Raw genomic sequence first — 23,594 nt, forward strand, 5'->3', positions numbered from 1 at the left:
TCCCTTAGTACAATATCTAAATGTTTTTGGAGCACCTCCAAGATGGTGACTGCCTGGGCAGTGGGTGATGGATGGCAGCAGGCTGCAGTGCCTGGGACTGCTGGAGGGGCTGGTGTGGTGACTGACAGCCTCCTTCAACCCAAATTTTGTTCTGTCGCTCTTCGGTCTCCTTTTGGCTTGTCAGCTCACACCTACTGCAGTCCAAGACATGCTGAGCTAGAGGTTTCAGCCTGAGCTACTGATGTATAAAACAAGATGCAGAGAAGCAGGGAAACTGGCAAAGAGAATTATGATCATATTTTCAGATGAACCCTATTCTCTCCTGGCAGGTCCATATATCACTGAATACCACAGATTTCCTCTCATTGCAGTTCCAGCAGTGATATTTAACGGGGAAGCTAAAAGTCATCTGCAAAGGTTGATTTAAGGGCTTGATGGGATTCCTAAATTGAAGACCAGGGAAAAGCATACTCCTTGCTCATTTAATTGACTGTCAGTAGAAATTTTTGTTCTTCACCACTGAAAACTATCACCTTTCTTTGACACCCATTATATTTATGTGCGATTTCCTTGACTTCATTCTTCTTCTTTTTTCTTTTTTCTTTTTTTTTTTTTATTTTTAGGTCAAAGCAAATTATTCAAGGAAATAAAAATTAATCAAAGAGAATTTCCTTCTCTTTTATTCTGGTGCAAATTCAGGCCAGCTCTATTACTGCTCTGAGACTTGGCTTAACAGTGTATCTTGTGTGTCAATGACTCTGGATGTGCCTGTACCCTCCTGCAAATACTTTGCTATCTACTTTCAGGGTCTGAAATGAGGAATGGGTTTCCTCTTTGCAGGTTGTCCAAGGAGCATGTTTGTTTTCCAGGTGTAAATCCCAGCAACAGGGCACTGTGTTGGTCTGCAGCTGGGAGAGAGACCCATAGGATGAATTTGGCCAGAGTGTCACAGACTGCTCTCAGGTCAGAGAAAAGGACCTGAGAAGACCTGACACTTTTTATTTTACTAAGCTACAAGTAGCTACTTGTTAGAAGTATTATGGCTATGGATTCATATGAGCAAGTTATGGTATATATGAGAAATATCAAGCTAGATGTTATAGTTACTAATAAAAAAGTATCACTAATTTATCAGTGAATATCGTGGGAAGAGTTGAACAAGCTCTCAGTTTCTGAATGACTGTGGTCTCCCACTTTCTCTGGTGGAAGCAGTGGTTGTCATACCCCAAATCTTGATGTGGAGCAGGAGGGACCTAGAGAATGCCAAATATTTTAAGTATTTGTGGAGGAGTGCACCTTGGCCAGAGGATCCACCTCTTCGAAAGGGAGCCAGGGTGTGGCTGATTCTGGCACAGTGGCAGCTGGGAGGGTTCAGCCACAGCATGTGTCCATCCCAGGTAAAGCCCCTGCACCCTAAAGACATCCCAAATCCAGGAGATGGGGGCGGGAATGATCCTTGTGAGGGTTCCTGCTTCCTGTGGGGTAGCACTGCCCCAGAGACTGTCACACGTGGGACATGGGCACCTCGACATCCAGCCAGACCCTGCCAGCACTGGGCTGAGCAGTTGCACCCAGCCTCACCCCCTGTCTTGCCCGCAGAGCATGGATTAGTGCACAGGTGCCAGTAATTAGGGCCATGTGCACTGAGAACACAAACAAGCCATTTCATCAGTGCCCAGCCCGAGCCCTGCCATGATCAGATGCCCTGGAAGATGTTGGCTAAGATGTGTGGCCTCCTTCTGCCACGTTTTGCAGACCACGGGCAGGAACTACACGGCTTGTCTGAGACTGTAGATTGCTTCCAGTGTTTGCCAGGCACTATAGAAAGCTGAAGGGCAGTGGGGCTTTAAGGCTGCCCTGCTGCAGTGGGCTGAGAGCACATTTGGGGCACATGGCCACTTGTGTACATGGAGTTCTGCAGCTGCCAGCACACAGCTAGGGGAGGTTTTTAAGAATGACACCAAATTGCCTTTATTCGGCACATGTGGAGCTGGAAGCAGAACACTGCCCAGTGCGGGATGGGTCCTGGGCCTTATTTAGGATTCACACCTAATAAGCTGTTCTTACTGACTTCAGAAAAAGACACCCTGGGAGAGGGCTGCAGAGCAAAACTGTGAGCTGTGACAGCCTGGACCAACCTGGAGTGCAGCAGGTCTCTGAGCTTACTTTGTGTCGGGGACAGCCTGGGGAAGGAGCTGAAGGGCAGACAAGACCCATGGGGCCTGGATGTGAGATGATAGCTGGAGACATATGAACATCCCCCATGCTACCAACTAGTTAAGAGAGGTGATGGAAAGTTAAGATCTGGTGGCAAGGCATGTCCCTCGTGACATCCTCTGAAATGCAGTGGCTGGGAAAATAGGAAGTACAATGCCTTGGATGTGGAAAATAGAATTTGGATGGGCAGTTAACCGCTGGGAATTTTCCTTAGGCGATGGAAAAAACCTCATGCCACCACCACGCACAAAGCAGAGCGAGCATGAGTCTATTTATACTGCTGCCCAGGGCTGTTCCTGTGCCTAGGATGCCATTTATTCTTTCTGCCACTAATCTGTACTCCCATTTTAACGATGGTTCAAAGCAGTGCTGCTCCTGGGTTTGAAAAATGAGAAGCTCACACCGGACATGGCATTGAGGAGGTGAACAGCCAGTTGGTGGGCACAACCATCTAGGCATTTCTGAATGATGTTTCTCCTTCGGGCTGCACAAACACCCTGACTCGTGACGGTACCTTTCTGAAAGCAGGAGTAGTGCAAATTAGGAGCAGCCTGCTGAAACCCATTAGCAGGAGAGCAGAATGAGTGGTCCCATCTGCTGTTTATTCCTTTCAACTTCCCCAGGGGGAAAACTAACTGCGGGGTAACAGCTTTATAGCCCTGGACTCAGGGCTTATCTCAGGGCTGCCGATTGTAAACCTCATCAGCACAGCTGAATGAAGCTCAGGCAGCCCCTGGGACCTTTCCAGTGCAGCCTGGAGAGGGATGGTGTGGATATGGCCTGAGGATGCTCATTGCTTTCAGCCTTCAAGGGAAGCCCAGGGCTGAAAAGCTGCTCCCCTCTTTCCGGCTTATTTCACACAGGAGAAGCCCAAAGCATTGCAGCTCCATGGCTGTGCGTTTGTGCATCCTAGAAACAAAAGCTCTGCAGTCAGTCCTGATGAGCCAAAAGTGGGTCAGGTGGAAATGCAGGAGACCAGTGACTCATCGTTTGGTTGACTGGGCAATGTTGGGGGGAAAAATATTTTTCCGCCTATAGGAAATGTGTCCGCCTCTAGGAAACGGAGAACATTTCCAGGCCTTTCTTTCCTCTGGCCCTTGTCCTAGCATCTCAGCCACCAACAAAATTGTAATGCTAGAGACTCATCCTTAATGCTAAAGAGCTGCATCAATCAGATAGAGCACTGAAGGGCCCAAATATACCAGCAGACCCAATATTTGTTGGAGCCAGAGGGTGGATGGGTGGCTGAGCTTCAGCACACGCACTCCTACATCATCACTGTGCTGGAGATGCAACAGTGGTTTGGCCTGGATGCTGTGGGGCTGAGGAGAGAGCGCTCCATCTGCCCCTGTGAATGGAAAGGGGGAGGGTGCAGAGCTAGGAGACTGCAGCAGCTCATTAGTGATATTTGCTCATTGCAGAGTAAGCAGCAGCATTCATGAACCTGGCCAGCTTTCCCTGTTGGGGCTTTGTCCCAGCCACAGTAAATGCCTCCCGTCCGGCACCTGCAAACATAGCAGAAAGCTCCTGCCCAGCAGTGGGTGATGTGGGGAAAAAAAGGGACAAGAAGAGGTTTGCCTGCCAGAGATATCAAACTGAGCCAGTGATGCTGTGGGAAGCAGTACTGCTGGGCAGTGAGGAAGCAGGAGGATGGCTGCCTGTGGTTGTGAGATGAGGTTGAGCTGACAGGCAGCACTGACCCTGGGTGCTGGGATGTCAGGTTAAGGGCCGAGCCTGACGTGCTTCAAACGGATGCTGTGGTGAAGTGGCCTCCTCCTCTTCCCCCACATTGGCCCCAGGGCCTCTTCACTTATGGGGCGGCTTTCAGAGAAGGGGATGTGGCCACCACCCACTTCTTCCTTTCCAAGTGGGTAGGAAACAGCATGAATGCAAGACAAATTTCTCCTGTGTCGGAGAAGAGGAAATGGGCTAATACAAAGGCAAGACGTGAGGGCTGAGTGTGCCTCTGCTCACCATGCAACAGCCACCAGCAGCACTGAGACGTGTGTGCACCCAAAAATACTCTGAGCATGAATCAGCGGGACTGTCACAAAAACTGATGTGTACCACAAGTTCGAGTGTATAACCAGCTATCAGTCCCAGTCCTTAATCCCATGAGACCCAGACATAGGCACACACACTTCAGTGTTTGCTCTGCATCCTGGTTGCAATTCCCTGGAGAGGAAGGATGCTGTGCCCTGGCAGTTTCAGTGTTTCCAGGTTCCTCACCGTACCCCATGATTTGTTTTGTTCCAACAGACTCACTCTTCCTGATGTGCAGGAAAAAAAAAAGACAGTGGTGCAAGTGGACTCTTCCCTTATTGCATGTTTATGATGGATGGGACAGGATAGGATGAAGTAGGACATCTCTGTTCATGATGGATTGGACTGGATAGGAGGAAGTAGAACATTTCTGTGGTGCAGAGTGGGATTCCCTCATCCAACCATCAGCAGAGCCAATATGGGACAGGTATGACACAGGGAGGGAAGGATGAGAAACGACCACTGCAAGTTTGACATGAATTGGAAAGCTCTGCTTCTTGTTGAGACCTTTGTAGACTTTCACAAGTGCACAGAGGCATGGGACTCTTCACCCTTGTAAGGAAGCAAAAGCCGATCCTTGCCAACTATTTGCTCTACAAATACAGAGTGGGAAAGGCGAGCAGGTTTTCCCTCGGCCCAACAGTGTAGCCCTCAAATTTTGCAGAGCCAAACAAACACAACAAACAGCTCTGTTGGAAATTTCTCTTCCATCTTCAGTCTTCAATCCCAGGAAGAGTTTTGAGTGGAACTGAAACCAGTATACCACTCAGGGACTGTTGTGGGTTGGAGTTCTCTCTCTGGCTTTGTTGTTTGTGGAGATCCCATGTGCTGATGCTGATTAATGAGGTTCCCTCAGCATTCTGGTAACTTAGCAGAGGCCCTTGCTGCTGGGTAAATCATCTCCAAGTTTCTCATCTTCAACAAAACCTCCTTGGGGTATCATGATGCTGGCAGATGGGCTCCTGTGAGCCCCTATTTCTGCCAGGATAGTCTCAAAGTCACCTCTGAGAAAGCGTTGGGCCAGTTTTCAGGTACCATTCTAAAGCAGCACACTTGGGGGACGTGCTGTCACACACCTTGCCCAGAGGACCCCCAGTGGAGGGCTGGTTGTTCCTCATTTTTTCCTTTTACTTCCTCTTTCCTGCACTTTGTCACCATTGCCCTGCCCTTTGGGGCCTCACTGTCTGCATCCTTCCTCCTCCATGTTGCATTTTCCGATGTCATGGTGTGCTCAGCATCACTGCTCACCACACCTTCCCTCAGCCACTGAGTAATGGTGAATCAAGGATGCTGAAAGAAGTAGAGGAAATCCTTCATTTTCCAAAGTAAAATGAGAACTAAATCCAACGTGGGGAGAAAAGTCTATAGCAGCTTCTCCGTCCTAAGAGATATGGGTGGAAGGGGCATTTTTCCTGCCCCGAACCATGCAGCCTTGCAAGGAGAGGTTTGGTATGAGGCTGGGGGAGCCTGGTGCCCTGGAGCATCTGACCGGGGCTGCAGGTGGCTTGAGCACAGCTCAAATCGCTGTTCTGAGCGAGTCTGGCAGTATGCTGGGTCCAAAGCAGGAAGAGTATTTGTGCTGGCCTCTATCTGCCAGCTGTCATGGCAAAACAGATGGCTGGGGCCGTGTCACTGGGGCTGTGCACTGGGGACATATGGCAGTGATGCTGAAAATAGGTGAGAACCCCTCCTGGACTGGTATTTGTGTACATGTGTGTTTGTACATATCTTGTCCCACACATGTATATTGCCTTATATAGCTAGAAAGCTTGAAATGAGATGGGAATGCTGCTAGAATCTTTCTGTTCCTTCCTCTTTCCATCTGGAGGTGCTCATTTTCCCTCTTCTCACTTTACTACCACCCACCGGTGGAGGAACAGCAATCTATGAATGCTGAATACAAACCTATCCATGCATCCTTTGTGGCACAAAACCAAAAGGCTTCAAGAAAGCACAGTATATCCCTAGATCAGTTGGGCAGCATTAAACTTTGCTCCTATCACTTAGTCTAGATCAATACTGCCAGTGTCCCACATAGAGCAAGGTGGGTTTTTTCCTGTATTTTTCCTTTTCTTCTTTTCTTTTTTCTTTTCTTCTTTTCTTTTCTTTTCTTTTCTTTTCTTTTCTTTTCTTTTCTTTTCTTTTCTTTTCTTTTCTTTTCTTTTCTTTTCTTTTCTTTTCTTTTCTCTTCTCTTCTCTTCTCTTCTCTTCTCTTCTCTTCTCTTCTCTTCTCTTCTCTTCTCTTCTCTTCTCTTCTCTTCTCTTCTCTTCTCTTCTCTTCTCTTCTCTTCTCTTCTCTTCTCTTCTCTTTTTCCTTTCCTTTCCTTTCCTTTCCTTTCCTTTCCTTTCCTTTCCTTTCCTTTCCTTTCCTTTCCTTTCCTTTCCTTTCCTTTCCTTTCCTTTCCTTTCCTTTCCTTTCCTTTCCTTTCCTTTCCTTTCCTTTCCTTTCCTTTCCTTTCCTTTCCTTTCCTTTCCTTTCCTTTCCTTTCCTTCTCCTTCTCCTTCTCCTTCTCCTTCTCCTTCTCCTTCTCCTTCTCCTTCTCCTTCTCCTTCTCCTTCTCCTTCTCCTTCTCCTTCTCCTTCTCCTTCTCCTTCTCCTTCTCCTTATTTCTCCTTCCTTCTCTTTTCTCTTCCCCTCTCTTTCTCTTCTTTGTCTAATAGCTGGAGGGACAGGAGTTTGAAGTGATTTGTCACTTCCAGGACAGAGACAAGGAGAAGCAGCAAAGCAAGGAAGTGGCAAGTTCAAAGTGATCCCAAGGAAGTGGCTCTTGCCCAATAAAGCACTGGAACTCCTTGCTGCAGGATGCTAGGGATGCTGAACATTTGCATGAGTTCAAAAAGCAGCTGGGCCTATTCATGAAGGAAAAATCTCTTACAGGCTATTAGGGATGCAGATCCCAGGGCTGGCTCAGGAAGTCCCCAGGCAAAAATGGCACAAGGCCAGAAGATTGACCCATGGTGACTGCTGCTGGCTGCAGTCACAGCCAGGTCATCATTTGGGTGGGCTTTTCGCAGCCATATGGTATGGCTGGAGTTCAAGTGCCCCTTTTGGGCTCCCAGTGCTGTTTATAAGTTCATAAGTTCATAAGTTCATAAGGTTGGAAAGGACCTATAAGATCATCTAGTCCAACCATCCTCCTATCACTATCTCTACCCAACTACTAAATTAAGTCCTTAAGCACCTCATCTAAACGCTTCTTGAACAGCGCTAGGGATGGTGCCTCAACCACCTCCCTAGGCAGGCCATTCCAGTGCCTGACCACTCTTTCAGAAAAGAAATGCTTCCTGAGGTCTAATCTAAATCTTCCCTGGCGCAACTTGTGGCCATTCCCTCTCGTCCTGTCATTACTTATCAGGGAGAAGAGGCCTACCCCCTCCTCACCACAACCCCCCTTCAGGAAGTGGTAGAGTGCTATAAGGTCTCCTCTGAGCCTCCTCTTCTCCAGACTAAACAATCCCAGCTCCCTCAGCCGCTCCTCATAAGACTTGTGCTCCAGGCCCCTCACCAGTTTTGTTGCCCTTCTCTGAACACGCTCCAGGGCCTCAATGTCCTTCTTGTAGTGAGGGGCCCAAAACTGAACACAGTACTCGAGGTGCGGCCGCACCAGAGCTGAGTACAGGGGGATGATCACCTCCCTGCTCCTGCTGGCTACACTATTTCTAATACAGGCCAGGATGCTGTTGGCCTTCTTAGCCACCTGTGCACACTGCCGGCTCATGTTGAGCCGAGCATCAACCAACACCCCCAGGTCCTTTTCCTCTCTACATTCTTCAAGCCATTCTGCCCCAAGCCTATAGCATTGCATGGGGTTATTGTGGCCAAAGTGCAGGACCCGGCACTTGGTCTTATTGAACCTCATCCCATTTTGCTCAGCCCAGCTGTTCAGCCTATCCAAATCCCTCTGAAGGGCCTCCCTACCCTCAGGCAGTTTGACACATCCTCCCAGCTTTGTGTCATCTGCAAACTTACTGAGGGTACACTCAATTCCCTCATCTAGGTCATCAATAAAGATATTAAACAAGATGGGCCCCAAAACTGACCCTTGGGGGACACCACTCGTTACAGGACGCCAGCTGGACTTAACTCCATTAACCACTACCCTCTGGGCACGGCCCTCCAGCCAGTTCTCCACCCAGAGAAGAGTGAACCTGTCCACACCACGGGCTGCCAGTTTCCTTAGGAGAATACTGTGGGAGACCGTGTCAAAGGCCTTGCTGAAGTCCAGGTAGACTACATCAACAGCCTTTCCCTCATCTACCTGTCTGGTCACCCAGTCATAGAAGGAGATGAGGTTGGACAAGCACGACCTGCCCCTGGTGAACCCGTGCTGGCTGGGTCTGATCCCTTTATTGCCATGCACGTGTCGTGTGATCTCCCAATAGGCTGATAGTTTGATAGGCTGGAACACCTCCTAAAGGCATCATTTAGCAGACTGTCTTGCGGGGACAGTGAGGTGTGACAGACCAGGGCCTGAATCCCCTTTGGGTTTGTAGGAGCTGAGAGCACTTGTGATGCGGGGAAGGAGGCACAGAGGAGGCCCACCAGAACCCCAGAGCTTCTCCTCTTTCTTCTTGTTTAATAATTCTGTTAACCTGGTGCCTACCAGCTGGGCCCTGGAACCAGGGATGGGTGCAACACATGCCCCTGCATGACACTGCTGGACACCAAACCCACTGCCCCTCGGGACAGCACAGAGGGCAGTCTCAGTCCTCACTGGCATGGAATGACACTAGTGGTCACTTCTGTTCCGCAGCTCAGCTACAGACTGCTGTTATATTCATAGAAATTAGGAGAGGATTTGTCATTCATAGTCTGCCTGTGCGCCTGACACGATGTATAAATAGGTTATAGTCACACTTACATAACACTGTCTTATTCATGATCTTAAGCCCACGGGAAAAATGTCTCTTCCCTAACGCTTTCTTCTCAGCAAAAAGCATCATTCAAAGCCCAGCATCAATCCTATCACAGAGGCACGGTGCTTAACCAAACACTGAGAGATTCCAGTGAGGCATTTTTCTCTCAGTTTGCAAACAGCACTGTCCCCGAAAGAGGTACCTGCAGGGATTTGCATGCTTGCAATGAAACCCTGCACTGGGGACAGAGAGCTTTCTGCAGCAGCCCCTGGCTTCCCCACCAAAAGGCAAAACACCTCAGGTTGGGTTAATGTGCCACATGCCTTCCTGACTTCCACCTGAATAATTCCCAAAGCTGCTCCCTTACACTGAGGAGGAGAGCATCAACCCGCTTCCAGGCATTCTCTCCCCTAGCTCTGCTGTGCTGCTGAATTCAGCAGCCAAAAATATGAGTTTAATCCCCACAGCAAGCACTTGGAATTTTGGGATTAAGATCCCTTGTGCTTGTTCTCTCCACCTCACTCATACATCTGTTTTATAACCCATGGTAACCTCTCAGCACTGCAGTTGGATCTCCCAGCATCTCTCCACCAAAGAAATAGCACAGGGGCTTGGGGAGAGAGATCTCTGTTCCCACTGATGCAGACCCTCTCCTACCCAGCTCTAATTAACAGCCTGAGCTAATCACCCAGAAGAAGACATATTCTCTTCACACCCTGCTCCTGTTCACAGACCCTGCTGGCTTTGAGCTACTTGGACTTTGGCAGGAAGAGAGGAGGCAGCAGCAAAAGGCAGTGGGGAGAGAGGAAACCAAACCTGAAGCAGAAAATGGCCCGGGTTACTTTGCATCCAGCTCATTTGAGTGTATCCTGCCCTGATCAGATTTGCATGGGTACAAAACAGCTGTAAACCCCACTGCTGTAAGAAGGGCTCTTTTGCTCTCAGCCATAAATGCTGCTTTGTCGATCTCCTCATCTATATCAGATCAGGAGCACAGCAATTCATCTCCTCTCTGCCTGATTTACAGCTGATTTCTCTATGAATACAAACCCTCCATCAGCTATCACAGGGCAAACATGACGGTGCTTGCTCTTCCTGAGATAGCGTTTGTAGGGCAGTTTGCTGGAGTGGGGATTACAAACACCAGCACAGAAAGCAGACCTGGTGTTTTCTATGCTCTGTCAGAGGTTTTTAGGATTTTTGTTTGGGGGCTGAGGTAACAAAGGTCGTGGTACTTCAAGCAGCCATTTGCAGCCTGGTGTGGAGGAACAGGGACAGGAGGAGGCGGAAGGGTGAGGGGGGGGAGGGGTTGGGCGATCTGGGACATGCTTGCTGATATCTGCAGACCTGAGTTTCAATAAAGGCAGGGCCATCCATGCAGCAGGCATGACCTTGGCTGGGCAGGCCCATCCAGAGCCAGCACAAAGGTGAGCAGGTGGGGCCGGATGGTGACTTGTGCTCAGGTGCTCCCTCAGCCCCAGGTTATCCCACAGGCAGCAAGGCTCAGGCTGCTCAGTGCTTTTGCAGCTGAAAGAGGAAAGCGCTGGAAATGAGAATTATCCCCTCCTCCACCTCCTCATCCAACCTTGCATCATTTTCCCTTTAGCCTCCCTAGACAGGTTCATTACAATTCCCCTCCATTAATATGCAAATATGCCCCAAAGAAAAAGAGTGCGTGGATTTATTAACATGACTCCCTTAACTCTTCCACTACTGCACTGCCCTTTGCTGATGGGAGGAAACATTCCCTACCTGGAAAAGTTGCAGGAAAGAGAGGTGTCCTAGAAAGAGCCCAGTGCAGTGCTACACGAAGACCAAAGGGAGATGAGACATGGGGCATGAAGCAGCAGTCCGGGACCCCATGTGTCCAGAAGCCAGGGAAGAGCCATGGAGGCCGAGGCCACCTGGGGAATTGCATTTCTGCACCTCTCTGAACAGGAAAAGCACGGAGAAAGCCAAACAAATCGGTATCAATTGGCTGGCAAATTTACAGCCTGCCTCTAATTTGTTTTTTTTTTGTTTTGTTTTGTTTTTGCCAGCATGGTGAGACAAGGTGTAAATTCCTCTTCCTTAATTCCAGGTACATATTGACATTTAATCATTCAAATATCTTTGACAATTCATTTCCCTCGAGCTTCCTTCCACAATTGCCTCTTCTGGCTGGGGCACTGTAAAAGGTGATTCTTTGAATCTGCTGCGAAGGAAATGGAGGAATCCCTCCCCCTTTCCTTCTCCTCTCCCTTCTGTATTCTCCCTCCTCCCTCTCCCTTTTCCCTCTCTCCTCTTCTCCCTCTCTCGTTGTTTGTTTTCCAGCAGGATATATTCCAGTTTGCACCATAAGGATGTCCTTTGCTAGGAATATGAGCTTTCACAATCTTCCAAGGTTGCAAAGGCAGGAAATGAAGCTGTGTGGACTTTCCCCCTCCTTCCCTCCCTCATTCCCCAAGCCCTCCCTTCCCCTCTCCTCAGGTAGTTGCATTCCTTCTGTTTCATTGTGGTTTCAGCCTCACAAGCTTTTCTGATGGCTCTTGCTTGTCCCACTGCAGTGCCTCCACAGACAAAGTTAATTAACTAGATTTCCTCTCAAGCTAATTGCAGCAAGGGAGATCCCTGCGACAGTGGAATCCCCATTAGATGCACAGGCACATGTACATATATCAGTGCTCTATCCTGAAGCAGTATCTTCCACTGATGCTCATGTGAACGCCCAGAGATGGGCAGCCCCAATTCCCTCTCCCATGCTAATGCTTTCTTTCTCTCCCAGCTAAGAGCAGCTGGGCTCAGCTACATGGGAAAAAATGGGATGTTGGGCTCTGGCTCCAAGGACATCAGCTCTGTGTCCTTGGTTAGGCAATGTTAGTACAAGGAAGAATGCCTGTTGAGGTCTGTCTCGGCTCATTAGGAAGAGGTTTCTTTTTTCCTTTTGTCTGGTGCAGGTTGAAACAGGAGCAAACTGAGCTCCCATCCCTGTCCAAGCTCAAATATGTTTGTGGCACGGGGAGCAGGCAGCAGGCAACTAGCAGCAAGGCCTGCCCATAGCTGGGTTGGGGTGGCTTACTGGAGAAGGACTGGCACAGCACAAGAGAGCCATGGGCGGGTACACACAGAGGGGGAAATCTGGCAGAGAACACAGTGTAAAAAAGCAGCACCAGGCCATGGGGTTGGTACGAGTTTGAGGCTTCCAACACGTGCAGTAGGCTCGGTTCATCCCAGGCTGGGATGCATAGCATGGCGTCATCTGCCCTGCCCGAATAAACAGCCGCTGACATGCAGGGGAGGGGCAGGCTGTCCGTCGTTCTGGGTGCTGCCCTCTATGGACTGGGGCAGAAGGCCTTGAAGAAGCAGCAGGCCCTTCACTTGGCTCACCCCATTCCTAAGCTCTACATCAGCACATGCACATCTTCGGACGGAGACCACCACGGCCTGGCAGTGTCTCCTTTCAGGAAGTGTCACGGCTTGACATTGGGTTTTGCGGCATCGCTTTGGAGGGCGAGCCGCCTCAAAACAAAATGGCTGCGCGGTGCCTGGGAGGTCCTCTTGGGGTCACCTCAGGGCTGGAAATCTGCTTCTTTTTGCCTAACGTAGGGCTCCTCCGTAGGAGAAGCGGAACCAGAGAGCCCTCAGTGCTGTGCTTCCCTGACGGCTGCTGTTTCACCGCCGCTTTCTGCAAGGGGAGGAGGGGAGAAAGGGGAGAGGAGGGGAAGCGCGCTGGTGGCAGAGGTGCGCTGACGGGGAGGGTCTCGTGCTCGGGAGCAATGCGCGCGAAAGGACAAAGGGAGAAGGAGCACGAGCGTGCGCGCGTGCCCTGAGGCCGGGGTGTGTGCGTGTGTGTGTGTGTGCCACGTGGGGGTGACCCACCAAGGTGGGTGGGGGGGTATGCAGGGGGTGACCCCCTCGCAAACCGGAGCCGCCTTCCCCCATTCACAAAAAACAATTCAGCGAAGATGGCGGGCGGGCGGCAGCCCTCTTTTTTTTTATGAATGGAGGCGGTGACGTCGGCCGCGCCCGCGCGCCGCCTTCCCTCCATTCATTCCCTCGGCGCGGGCCGGAGGGGCGGGGCGGCGCGGCGGGGTAGTAAAGGTTGGGGCGGCGCGGGGCTGCGAGCGGCGGACGGAGCGGGGAGCGGGTAGCGGCGGCCCCGCCATGGTGGCCCCGGAGGGGCTGCGGGAGATGGAGGGCAGCGCGCTGCGGCGCCTGGTGGGACGGGAGGAGGCGAGCGGCGGGCGCTGCCTGCTGCTGGACTGCCGGCCCTTCCTGGCTCACAGCGCCGGCCACATCCGCGGGGCTCTCAACGTGCGCTGCAACACCATCGTCAGGCGGCGGGCCAAGGGGGCCGTCAGCCTGGAGCAGATCCTGCCGGCCGAGGGCGAGGTGCGGGCGCGGCTGCGCGCGGGGCTCTACACCGCCGTGGTGCTGTACGACGAGCGCAGCCCCCGCGCGGAGGCCCTGCGGGACGACAGCACCGTGGCCCTCGTGCTGCGCGCGCTCCGGCGCGACGTGGCGCGCGCCGACATCCGGCTGCTGGCAGGTACCCGCCGGGGAACGGGAGCGGAGACCCCGCGGGGACGGCCCCGGGTGAGGCTGAGGGTCAGGGCGGGGGTCGGGAGGAAGTCCTGCTTCCGGACAGCGGTGGTGCAGCCGCGGTCTCCGGAGGTGCTCGGGAGCCGTGGAGATGTGGCGTTGAGGGACGTGGTCAGCGGGAGTGTTGAGGTTGAGCTGGGGGTTGGACTGGGTGAGCTCTCTTCCTGCCATACTGATTCTGTTCTTTCGTGCTCTCGGCACGGGGGGCTGTCAGTGACCGGAGCTGCTGGGCTGGAGAACCCCTGCGAGGTTGTGTAGAAGGAAGGGTGGTCGGTGGTTTGGTTCCGACCCCCTGAGAGGGAGTCTGTTCCGTGGTTTACTCGCAGCAGTGGTGAGAACGCGTGTGCGCAGGGCAGCAAACCATTTGGAGGCTTTGATGGACGGAGCAGGAGCACAACCTGCTTTGGGCGCCCATCTGCGAGCTGTCACTGTGCTGGGAGCTGAGCACCTTGGAGGGTCCTGGGCAGCCTCATCCCGGGGCAGGGGGTTGGAACTGGATGGGCTCTGAGGTCCTTTCCTAAGCCCTGTGATTCTATGCTTCTGTGGTGTCCCTGTGGTTCTCAAGCAGGGCTTTTGGGGTTAGCAATCTCATATTCCTAAGAGTGACATCTCACTTATTTTGAAGTACAGGCTCTTAGCTGTAACACTAGAAGCCTCTTGCTTACCATGGAATTGCTAAAATGTTCCTGCTCTCTCCAGTTTTGTAAGAGCACCAAACCTGGCACCGCGTGCGTCTCCAAAGGCAAATTTATTGGGTAGCACTTTGCTAAACAGCCCTTGAATCTGATGAGGAACATTGAGGAAAAATCTTTCCCCTTTTTGAAGGGTCACTTTGTCTTTCCCTGTAGGAAGCTGTTTTCCACATTACCCTAGGAAGCTTTTCCATCTTATAGAATCACAGAACTGCTTGGGTTTAAAGCTTCCAACCTGCTGCCATGGGCTGGCTGCCCCCCACCAGATCAGGCTGCCCAGGACCCCCATCCAGCCTGTCCCTGATTGCCTCCAGGGATGGGGTATCCACAGTTTGTGATGGCAGTGAGAACGAGATCAGGGAGATTGGGATGTCTACTCAGCACACTAGTGTTTTGGGTGTTCCTTCAAATTCAACCAGCAAAGGGCTTTTAGGTTCTGGAAACACAGCCTCTGCAAACTGTCCTGCTCACACGTGAGAGGCGATGCACATTTATTGGTGTGTACATATTCCTGCTGTAAGGGGCAGGAATCCTTTCTTGTGGAGCAGAAGGAAACCATAAAGGATGTTGAGATGGCGGATCAGTCTCCAGCTGCCTAGGGGCTCCTGGGGTGCTTTGTCTGATAAGCTTGCCTCCACCTGAGAGCCAGACTTCTCGTTTCCATTGCTCTTGGGAACATCCAGCCTTATTCAGTGTCAACTTAGAGCTAAAGCTGGTGTAAGGAACATGTCCTGCTGCGTGTGTTCTGCCAGGCTCAGGTTGGTGAGCACTGGCCCTGCATTTAGGATGAATCTTCAGCTCTCCTGGGATGTAGGGCTCCATCTGGCTAGATTCATGGCCATAGTGAAGTCCCTGACTTATTTTGGCTTTAAGGCTCTATATCATCTGACAAGGGTGTCAGGCTTGTTGATTTGAGCGAGGACAGGAAATTTGCCCAGAGGTGTTTATCTGCTGTCCTGGGAAGTCAACAGGTGGCAGCTCTGTTGGATCTTCCTTGTGGGGAGGCACAAGGTCATCTCTGATATCTCCTTGGCAGCAGCTTAAAGCAGCGAGCAGCTCTTCCACAGGCACTCACCAGTCTGTTCAGCCCACCCTATGTCCTTGGGAGGCAGGGACAGCTCTCTGCAGAGCAGCTTTGCTGTGGGTTTAGCTTCCAGGGCCTCCTGCCTGTTGTTCTGTGGGCTCTGGGAAGGAGCGTTGGGCTGAGATCAAGGGAATCTCTGCATTTTGTATGAGAAAGCAGAGAATTGAACCATCTGTGGTGAAGGAAGGCACTGAAGTCACATAACACTGGCAACAAACCCTCTCTCCATTGTCTTAGACTACAACCTTGGGTTTTGGCTGGCTAAGCCCTGGAACAGAGGCTTTGGATAGCTAGAAGCATTGGAGAGCTGTGGCCCACAGGTATGGCCCGGCCCAGGGCTTCTCCACTTGCTGCCAGGAGCTGGGTGCCTCACCCCTGGGCAGCAGGCCGCTCTCCATCCCTGTAGCATCATCTAGTGGCCAAGGGCACATCAGGATTCATTGACTCCAGTTGTGTGCAGCACCGTGAGCGTGGCTGTAATGCGCCTCCGGGCCTCTCTTCTTACAGGAGGTTACGAGCGTTTTGCCTCTGAGTATCCTGAATTCTGTGCTAAAACCAAGACCCTGAGCAGCATTTCACCCCCCAGCAGCGCCGAGTCTCTGGATTTGGGCTTCAGTTCATGTGGGACCCCTTTTCATGACCAGGTAGGTCCACCTTGCAGTATGTTCTTCCTGCTGCCCCCTCCCCTGAGACTCACAGGGGCTTTTTACAAGCCATTTCTGTGCTCATAATCTGCTTCTTTTTCTCCATCATAGGGCGGCCCTGTGGAAATCCTTCCCTTCCTCTATCTCGGCAGCGCTTACCATGCGGCCCGGCGGGATATGCTGGATGCACTGGGCATCACAGCCCTGCTGAATGTCTCATCTGACTGCCCCAACCACTTCGAGGGGCACTACCAGTACAAGTGCATCCCTGTGGAAGATAACCACAAAGCTGACATAAGCTCCTGGTTCATGGAGGCCATTGAGTACATCGGTGAGTGTCCCTTTGGAGAAGCTAGGTTGTAGTTTGCACACAGCTGGAGAAGGCCATGAGATAAGTAGGCCTGGAGCTTTAGGCTCCATCCAAGGCCGGGTCAAATGAGCCCTGGGCTGCCTGATCTGGTAGGTGGCCACCAGCCCATGGCAGGGGGTTGGGCACAGCTGGACTTTGAGGTCCCCTCCAACCCCTGGAGGGATGTGCACAGGTGTGATGTCAGCTGTCATCTGGTGGGTTGGCCAGGGGCTGGGCCTTGTCAGAAGGGTACAGGTCTTATCTGTCACTCTGTTGTCCTCCAGACTCAGTGAAAGAGTGCTGTGGCCGAGTCCTCGTGCACTGCCAGGCCGGCATCTCTCGCTCGGCCACCATTTGCCTGGCCTACCTGATGATGAAGAAACGCGTCAAGCTGGAAGAGGCCTTCGAGTTCGTCAAGCAGCGCCGGAGCATCATCTCTCCTAACTTCAGCTTCATGGGGCAGCTGCTACAATTTGAATCGCAGGTCTTGGCCACCTCGTGCGCAGTGGAAGCTGCCAGCCCCTCAGGGACACTGCGGGAGCGGGGCAAGGCCACCTCCACCCCTACCTCCCAGTTTGTCTTCAGCTTCCCCGTCTCCGTTGGTGTCCACACCACCCCCAGCAGCCTCCCATACCTGCACAGCCCCATCACCACGTCACCCAGCTGTTAGCTTGGGGCTAAGGCCAGCCAGGCAGGTAGCACAGAGGGGCACAGAGCCCCAGGATGTTAAGCAATAGTGCCGGACACTGCCATTGACCCTGGACTCGATGTCTTTTTCCTAGAGCAATTTCTTACCTCATCTTGTCCTTATTTTTTTGTTTGTTTGCTTTTTATGTTGTGAAAGCCACAGGTCTTGATGTTGTCCAGGCTCTGTTTTGGGGGAGGAAAAAATAGCGTACTGGGTTTTCTGAAGTGCCTGGTCTGCATCTCTTCCCATCTCTACTTCATCATCTTGTTTTTCAGAAAAACACCTCCCTTTCCATCCTGTTTCTGCCCCCTGTTCATTTGGGTGTTGACTTAGGTTGAAAAGGGAGCATAAGCTATTTCTGTTGCACAACACTTTCCCCTCTGCACAGAGGGACACTGGTGTGTGCAGTAGGTGCTGCATACCTGAGCCAGTCACAGTGACCAGCAATGCTGCAGCAGGGCTTTGGGGTGGCTGCGGGTCACCCAGCTCCCTGGGGACAGCAGCCCATGGCTGGGAAGCAGCATGGATGGAGAGATGTAATCCTAAGTGATGCGTGTGTGTATGTGTATGTCACTGTCTGAGGTTCCCCGGTTCCCATGAAACGTGCCAAACCTGTAGTTTAAAGAAGAGAAAAGGGGTGAGGGCAGCAATTCAGGCTGCTGCTTACTCTTGACATGTTCCAGTTCCCTCCTTACCATCCTATAGCTGCTCTTCCCAAAGAAGCAGGGTGGGATGTGGCTGGACCATGACGTGAAAAGAAGCAGTGTGGTGGAGAAGAGGTGCAGAGGTGTCCTCCATCTCACTTTCTGCATTCCAGGACCAGTGTGTGCCACTACCTGGGCTCTGCAGAGCATTCACCCACCTCCCCTGCAAGATCCCACACACCCAGACACCTGCACTGCAGCCTTTGGCTCAAGCCCAGAAAATGCCTCATCTCCAATCCCTGTGTAGCGTTACCTCTTTCCTTCTCCCCAGCCCACACCAATACAAAATGCCTGTGTGGCTGATGTACATATGTATGGTTTTGTTCCTTTTTAATTTTTTTTTTTTTAAAGATCAACTTTTTATTTATTGTCCGAGGGAGAAAAATTGTTTGGAGAAAATAATAATAAAACACTTTTCAACAGTTGTGGCTGAGATCAGGTTTGTCTGAGGGCCCAGAGAATCACAGATCAGCTCAGGTTGGAAGGGACCTCAAAGCCCAGCCAGGGCCCCATCTAACCCGGCCTTGTCTACCTGCAGAGATGGGGCACCCATAGCTTCTCTCCCAAACAAGGGGTGGTGCAAACACTCAGCTTTTACAGAGCAACTGTTAAAAATGTATTTATTGAGTTTTAAACTATTACAAGTATTGCAGATCAGACATTTAGCCAAGCACGTTTATAGATCAAACTTGGTTGTTACAACGTTACCTAAAAGTCCACCAAGTAGATAGGCTGAGAACCTGCCCATCGTCTTCTTTCAGAGAGAGGGTAAAGGAGGAAATAAATAAATGCTATCCCAGCTCCAAGTGGTCAACCACCAAGAGAGGAACAAAGGACTGACTAGCTGTGAAGACAAGTTATATAAAAGTCTAAAATCTCAACCCCAGGTACGTTGCCTTTGGGGTGGCAGAGCAAGCAATCAGAAATGGAGGTGCACAAGCTCACAGGACCGTGGCACAGAAATCCCCGCTTCAATTTCCAAAGCTGAAGCAAGTTCCACAGATGTTTAGAAGAAACAGTGTCAAAAATTACCTTTGTAATACAGTTACTCTATTCAAACTACATTAGTCATCAGCACAACAGAACCGACACCAAACATGGCCACCAGTAGGCTCAGTATGACAGAACTAGATAGATCAAAACCAGCCTGCTAATACAGCCCGACGGGCACACGTGTTCATTTCACCCCAGTGCACGGGCTCCTCCTGCTCCCTGCTGACTCACTCACCTTCCTTCAGCAGCGCTAACAAGTGCTGCACCGACCCCACAGGCTGCAAGCTCACTTGTACCCAAGGCACCTCTGACCATCAGCAGGTTCCAATCGGTAAGTTCCCACATCAGCTGCTACCCAGGGCTCAACTGAATCTGTACTTGCCCATGTCCTACTCAAAAGGGAGGCAGCTTAGCCTGAAATTACTGAAACACCAGCAGGCACACGTTCTTTTTGATATCAGTTAGATCTTCTAGGCTCAGGAAGTACAGGAATGGTGAAATACCATTAAGAACATATTCACACGCTTCCTGCCTTCCTGCTTCTGAGGACAATCACAATGTTCAAACTCATCTGCCTACCTTGAGCTTGAGACCCTTTTTTTTTATCCCATCTTTGGAAAAAAATGGTAGAAAGGTAAGAAAATGCAGGTAAGAAAATGCCTGCTGCACAACACGGTGGGATTTGATCGCATCACTTGCAAATGTTCAAAACAGGAGTTATCAAAAAAACAATTCTCATTCTTTGGACTACAGAACAGTAGTGGCTGGAAAACTGCCAAACCAGCAGAACAGCCTGTGAGTTTTCATGGAGCTGGGATCAAAAACTGGCAGAGAGAAGTAAGGATGAGAAAGCAAGACACTGAGGTGCTGTACTGCGGATTTTAATCCTAACCAAAGTTTAGCTGACAGCATTCAGACTGCAGTGCCACCCCGTGTCATGGGAACAGCCTTTGCACTGGAGAGCCAGAGCCTCCTGGTTCACACCCGACAAAGTGCTGCTCCTGCCTGCCCACTGAGGCCCTGCCACTGCTGCTTCAAAACACTCCTCTGAGGGTGAAAGGCACCAGATCAGGATGACTGCCATCCTCTCCCCTGCAGGCACCGTATCAATCCCAGGGAACGGCTCTGCCTGAAGCTGCTGAGAGGTGCCAGGCTCCCAAAACCTGGCTTAGCCCAGCACCTTCCTGCATCCTCGCCTCTATCAGGCTTCCGTTGGTGCCCCAGTGCTGCAAACAAGTGTCCCATCACCAGGGGACAGCCCTACTGAGGCCGAGGCGCCCTGCCACATCCATTCTGCAGAACTGGGAGCTCTCACATCAACTCCCTCATCTAACGCAGCAGCAACCCTACTGCAAACAAAACACTGCTGGCAGCAGCTCAACCACCATCAGCTTTTCCATGGGCAACACACATCGATGGGCAGATCCTCACTTTGTTTTCAGCCACGGAAGGAGCCTCGCACACACACGACATCTGCCAGCAGAGGTGCACGCTGGTCTGCACAGCCCCCAGGCCGGGGTGTCCCTCAGCTCTGGCCACAAACGGGCACGGGGCCGCCACGAGACAAAAGCCACTGCAAAACGATTTCTTCACACAGCACCTTTACTCTGCACAGAACATCAGATACGTAACACCAGCAGTTCCAAGATACCAAACAGTGTATTTTTGTACTCCAGAACTTAACGGCTCCTGAAGAAACCCAGATTTTGTTCTGTCAGCACACAGGAAACAAGAAAGAACAAAATCTGGTGCGGGCCTGGTGGGGTTTTCTTTTTAGGTTTGTTCTTGTTTTTCAAAGATGTAAAGCTTTCAACTTCCACACCCACACGAATCATTTTGTTCATTTACACAGCACAATGCATTTTTTTTAATCATTGAAATCTATGTCTAATGGGGATGGCGAGCCACACTCACTCTGGCTGCTACCCAAAACCCCAGTGTAGGTAGGCACATCCCCCACTCCATTCTTAACTAAATTAAAAACAAACCCCAAACTTAAATGATGAATACAAAACTTCAAAGCCTAGTGGTGATCTCTGCAATCCTAACACTACTAAACAAGTAGCCAAAATACAAGCAATCTGACTGTGTCAATTACGCTTGATTAAAAGGACAACTAGGCCAGAGCCTGGCTTGGACTGCAAAGCTGATTATTTCGTCAGGTCACAAAATGAAGTGAAAGCCACAGATCCAGTGCCAGTTCGAGAGAAATAAAACCCAAAGCTCAAGATCTGCTGCAGTATTGCTAATTCTAAGGTTTTCTTTATATGTATCACAAAGAGTGGATGTGCAGGCAGCCAGACCGCATCAGATGACTGATTTTACAGTGGGTGAGATTCCTCCAGGAGGATAACCTGCTTCAACGCTAAATTCTTAATGCTAAAAATGAAAATTGTGTCTTAAAGCTGAAAGTGAAAACTCTTTTGTTTGTTTCATCTAAACACCCCCAGCAAACCCCACTGGCAGGGAGCACGTCTTAATAAACAAAAAGCATGCTGTTCTGCCATCTCCTTGCTTGAAGGGTGAAAAAGCTGGAATGCATGAACCAGATCATCAGTTAATTCAGCAGCGTCGGTCGATAGAGAAATGGACAGCCTGTTCAATGGAACATTTTACCTCCAGCCATTATATGCTCGATGCTGGAAAACATCTCATATTGATGGTTTAAAAACAAAACAAAAACAACTAATAGTGGCCTGATCTTCAGCCTTCCCTGAAATTGTAAAAATAACTAAAAAAAAATATTGATTTCTGCTTTTGTTAAATCTATATCCTTCATGAGGGAGGCTTTAGAAGTTGTCTGATGCTGTGCTAGCAACGCTGAAATATAACTTCCTCCTACCCAGCAAAATAAACCTAGGAACTTGCATGGAAGAGGGGTTTAGAGTGAGTACATTCCAGCTTTGTCCTCTGGTATACCTGCAAGCAAATTGACTTCCCAACTGATCTTAAACTTTAAAAAAGTTTTGCTCATAAAGATGTCAAACCCATTTTCTAAAAAATTATTTCTGTAAACCACTTAAGCTGTTCGACCACGATGTCACCCAGATGTGACACAAAATTGCTGTAACACATTCTCCCTTACCAGTCTGAAAACATCTTCTGTGTCTCACAGTACAGAGGGATGCGACCCAGATACATCCTTGCACGTGTGGACTTCTGACCTGCCAACTGCTATCTCCCAGCAAAACCATCTGTAATGGGAGAACGTTTCACAAACAGCACGTACTTGATAGCAGCCTTGTAATATGTTCTTTCAGAGATAACAGCAGAGGGCATTGACCTGCTGTATCAAGTTCTTTCAAGCACAAGGGCTGGCTTTACACTTCTGTTGGGTTTCTCCAGAAAACTCACACAGACAACATGGCAAACCGAAACGTGATTTGTTTTCACTCTAAAGTAACACATATTAGTACTGTTTGCTCAGAGGTGTGCAAAAAAACCCCCTATTTTCTTGAAGAACTGGACCTAGCCCCTTCTCAGACAAATTTCATATTGCATTGTTAACGGTTTTAGTCAACTTGACTTTGTGCAAAATATCTTTAAGAAGGTTCTGGCTCAACTCCAGAATACAAAAGGAAAATAAATAGTTGACTTAGATTTCCTGAAAAGACAAAATTAATGCTGCATGCTGAAAGGAAAATTATAGACTTAATGCAGTTTATCTGCAAATAAAGTGAGCAGAACAGTAGTGTCTGAAACTTTAGCATGTGAGATGGCCTTGATAAAGATTTTTGTTTGCACAATAATGTTCCCAAAGTCTAGATCAAAATGTTACTTTCACACGGTAATGGCAGAGACTAGGAGCCTGAGATGCATTATTAAAAGGCAGTCTCTTGTAAACCTTCCTCAAAAGGAACAGTAGCAGTTGAGTATGCAAGAGTTACTCATAGTGTATTCATCAAGACAGCAATGCTTTATAAAAGACATACATCTTATTTCCAGATTAAGAATTTTAAATGATACTGATATACTGAACACGTATCCACCCAGTCCAAGATTGAAGTCACATCCTTCTTCACTGCTCTGTAGCTACTAGGTCTTTTGCTCTGCTGCAGTTCCTGTCTGCGAGGGAGCTTCTGGTTTCACAATCTGGTATGTAATAAGATATTCTGGGTATGCCTAAAAGTCAAGAAAAAAAAACAAGACACCTGTTTGTTGGAAGAGTACACTCAGTAACTTCACATTTTGGATTTCATCAAACGATGACAAGGAAGGATAATGAAAGAATCAGCTCTGTGTTCAAAGAGAGCAAAAGAAAAAGCAGATTTCAAGCAGGTGAATGAGATTAACAAATCCAGGGCAGGTTCCTATAGGATACAAAGCACGAAATTTTCTGCTTTGAGGATAATTAAGCAAAGGAACAAGCTACTGAGAGAGACTTTGAAACATCATTCTCTTTCAAGTCCTACCTGGTCAAAGCCCTCAGCAATCTGGTGCGCAAGCAAGGGTGAACAAGAGGTTGTTTTAGATGACTGCCCGAGGTTCTTTCCAACTTGAACTTATTTTGTAATCTTTGAATCATCCAGGGCAGTAAGCAAACCACTATTCTAGGCTAACAGCCTCAGCTGAGTAACTCAGAATAAAAAAAATCAGCTCCTGAAGACTGCTGTGCTACTTCTGCTGCCATAAGGGGAAACAGGAACATTGGCACAGCTGGGAATCCACAGGTAAAAAGCTCAGAATACTCACTATCTATAAAACCCCAGAAATGCACATGTTCTTATTACTGCAGTAATGTC

At 49.8% G+C, this 23,594-nt stretch overlaps 2 protein-coding genes across 2 annotated transcripts in view; one reads left to right on the forward strand and one right to left on the reverse strand.

Moving 5' to 3' along the window:
• Nucleotides 1–13,210: 13,210 nt before the first annotated feature.
• On the forward strand, nt 13,211–18,281 carry DUSP4 (dual specificity phosphatase 4). Its single transcript, XM_065736717.1, has 4 exons — nt 13,211–13,645; nt 15,982–16,118; nt 16,230–16,449; nt 16,752–18,281. The coding sequence occupies exons 1-4, from the start codon at nt 13,261–13,263 to the stop codon at nt 17,135–17,137; spliced, it is 1,128 nt and encodes a 375-aa protein (XP_065592789.1). The 5' UTR covers nt 13,211–13,260; the 3' UTR covers nt 17,138–18,281.
• TNKS (tankyrase) overlaps nt 18,165–23,594 on the reverse strand; it is a 111,467-nt gene continuing 106,037 nt past the window's right edge. Inside the window, exon 27 of the mRNA XM_065736706.1 lies at nt 18,165–22,974. Within this exon, the coding sequence (XP_065592778.1) occupies nt 22,888–22,974 (87 nt within the window). The 3' untranslated portion in view covers nt 18,165–22,887. The remainder of the gene's footprint in view (nt 22,975–23,594) is intronic.

Source organism: Cyrtonyx montezumae, unplaced genomic scaffold, assembly GCF_038088225.1.
Source record: "Cyrtonyx montezumae isolate F1298 unplaced genomic scaffold, pur_monq_1.0 scaffold_2, whole genome shotgun sequence".
NCBI lineage: Eukaryota > Metazoa > Chordata > Aves > Galliformes > Odontophoridae > Cyrtonyx > Cyrtonyx montezumae.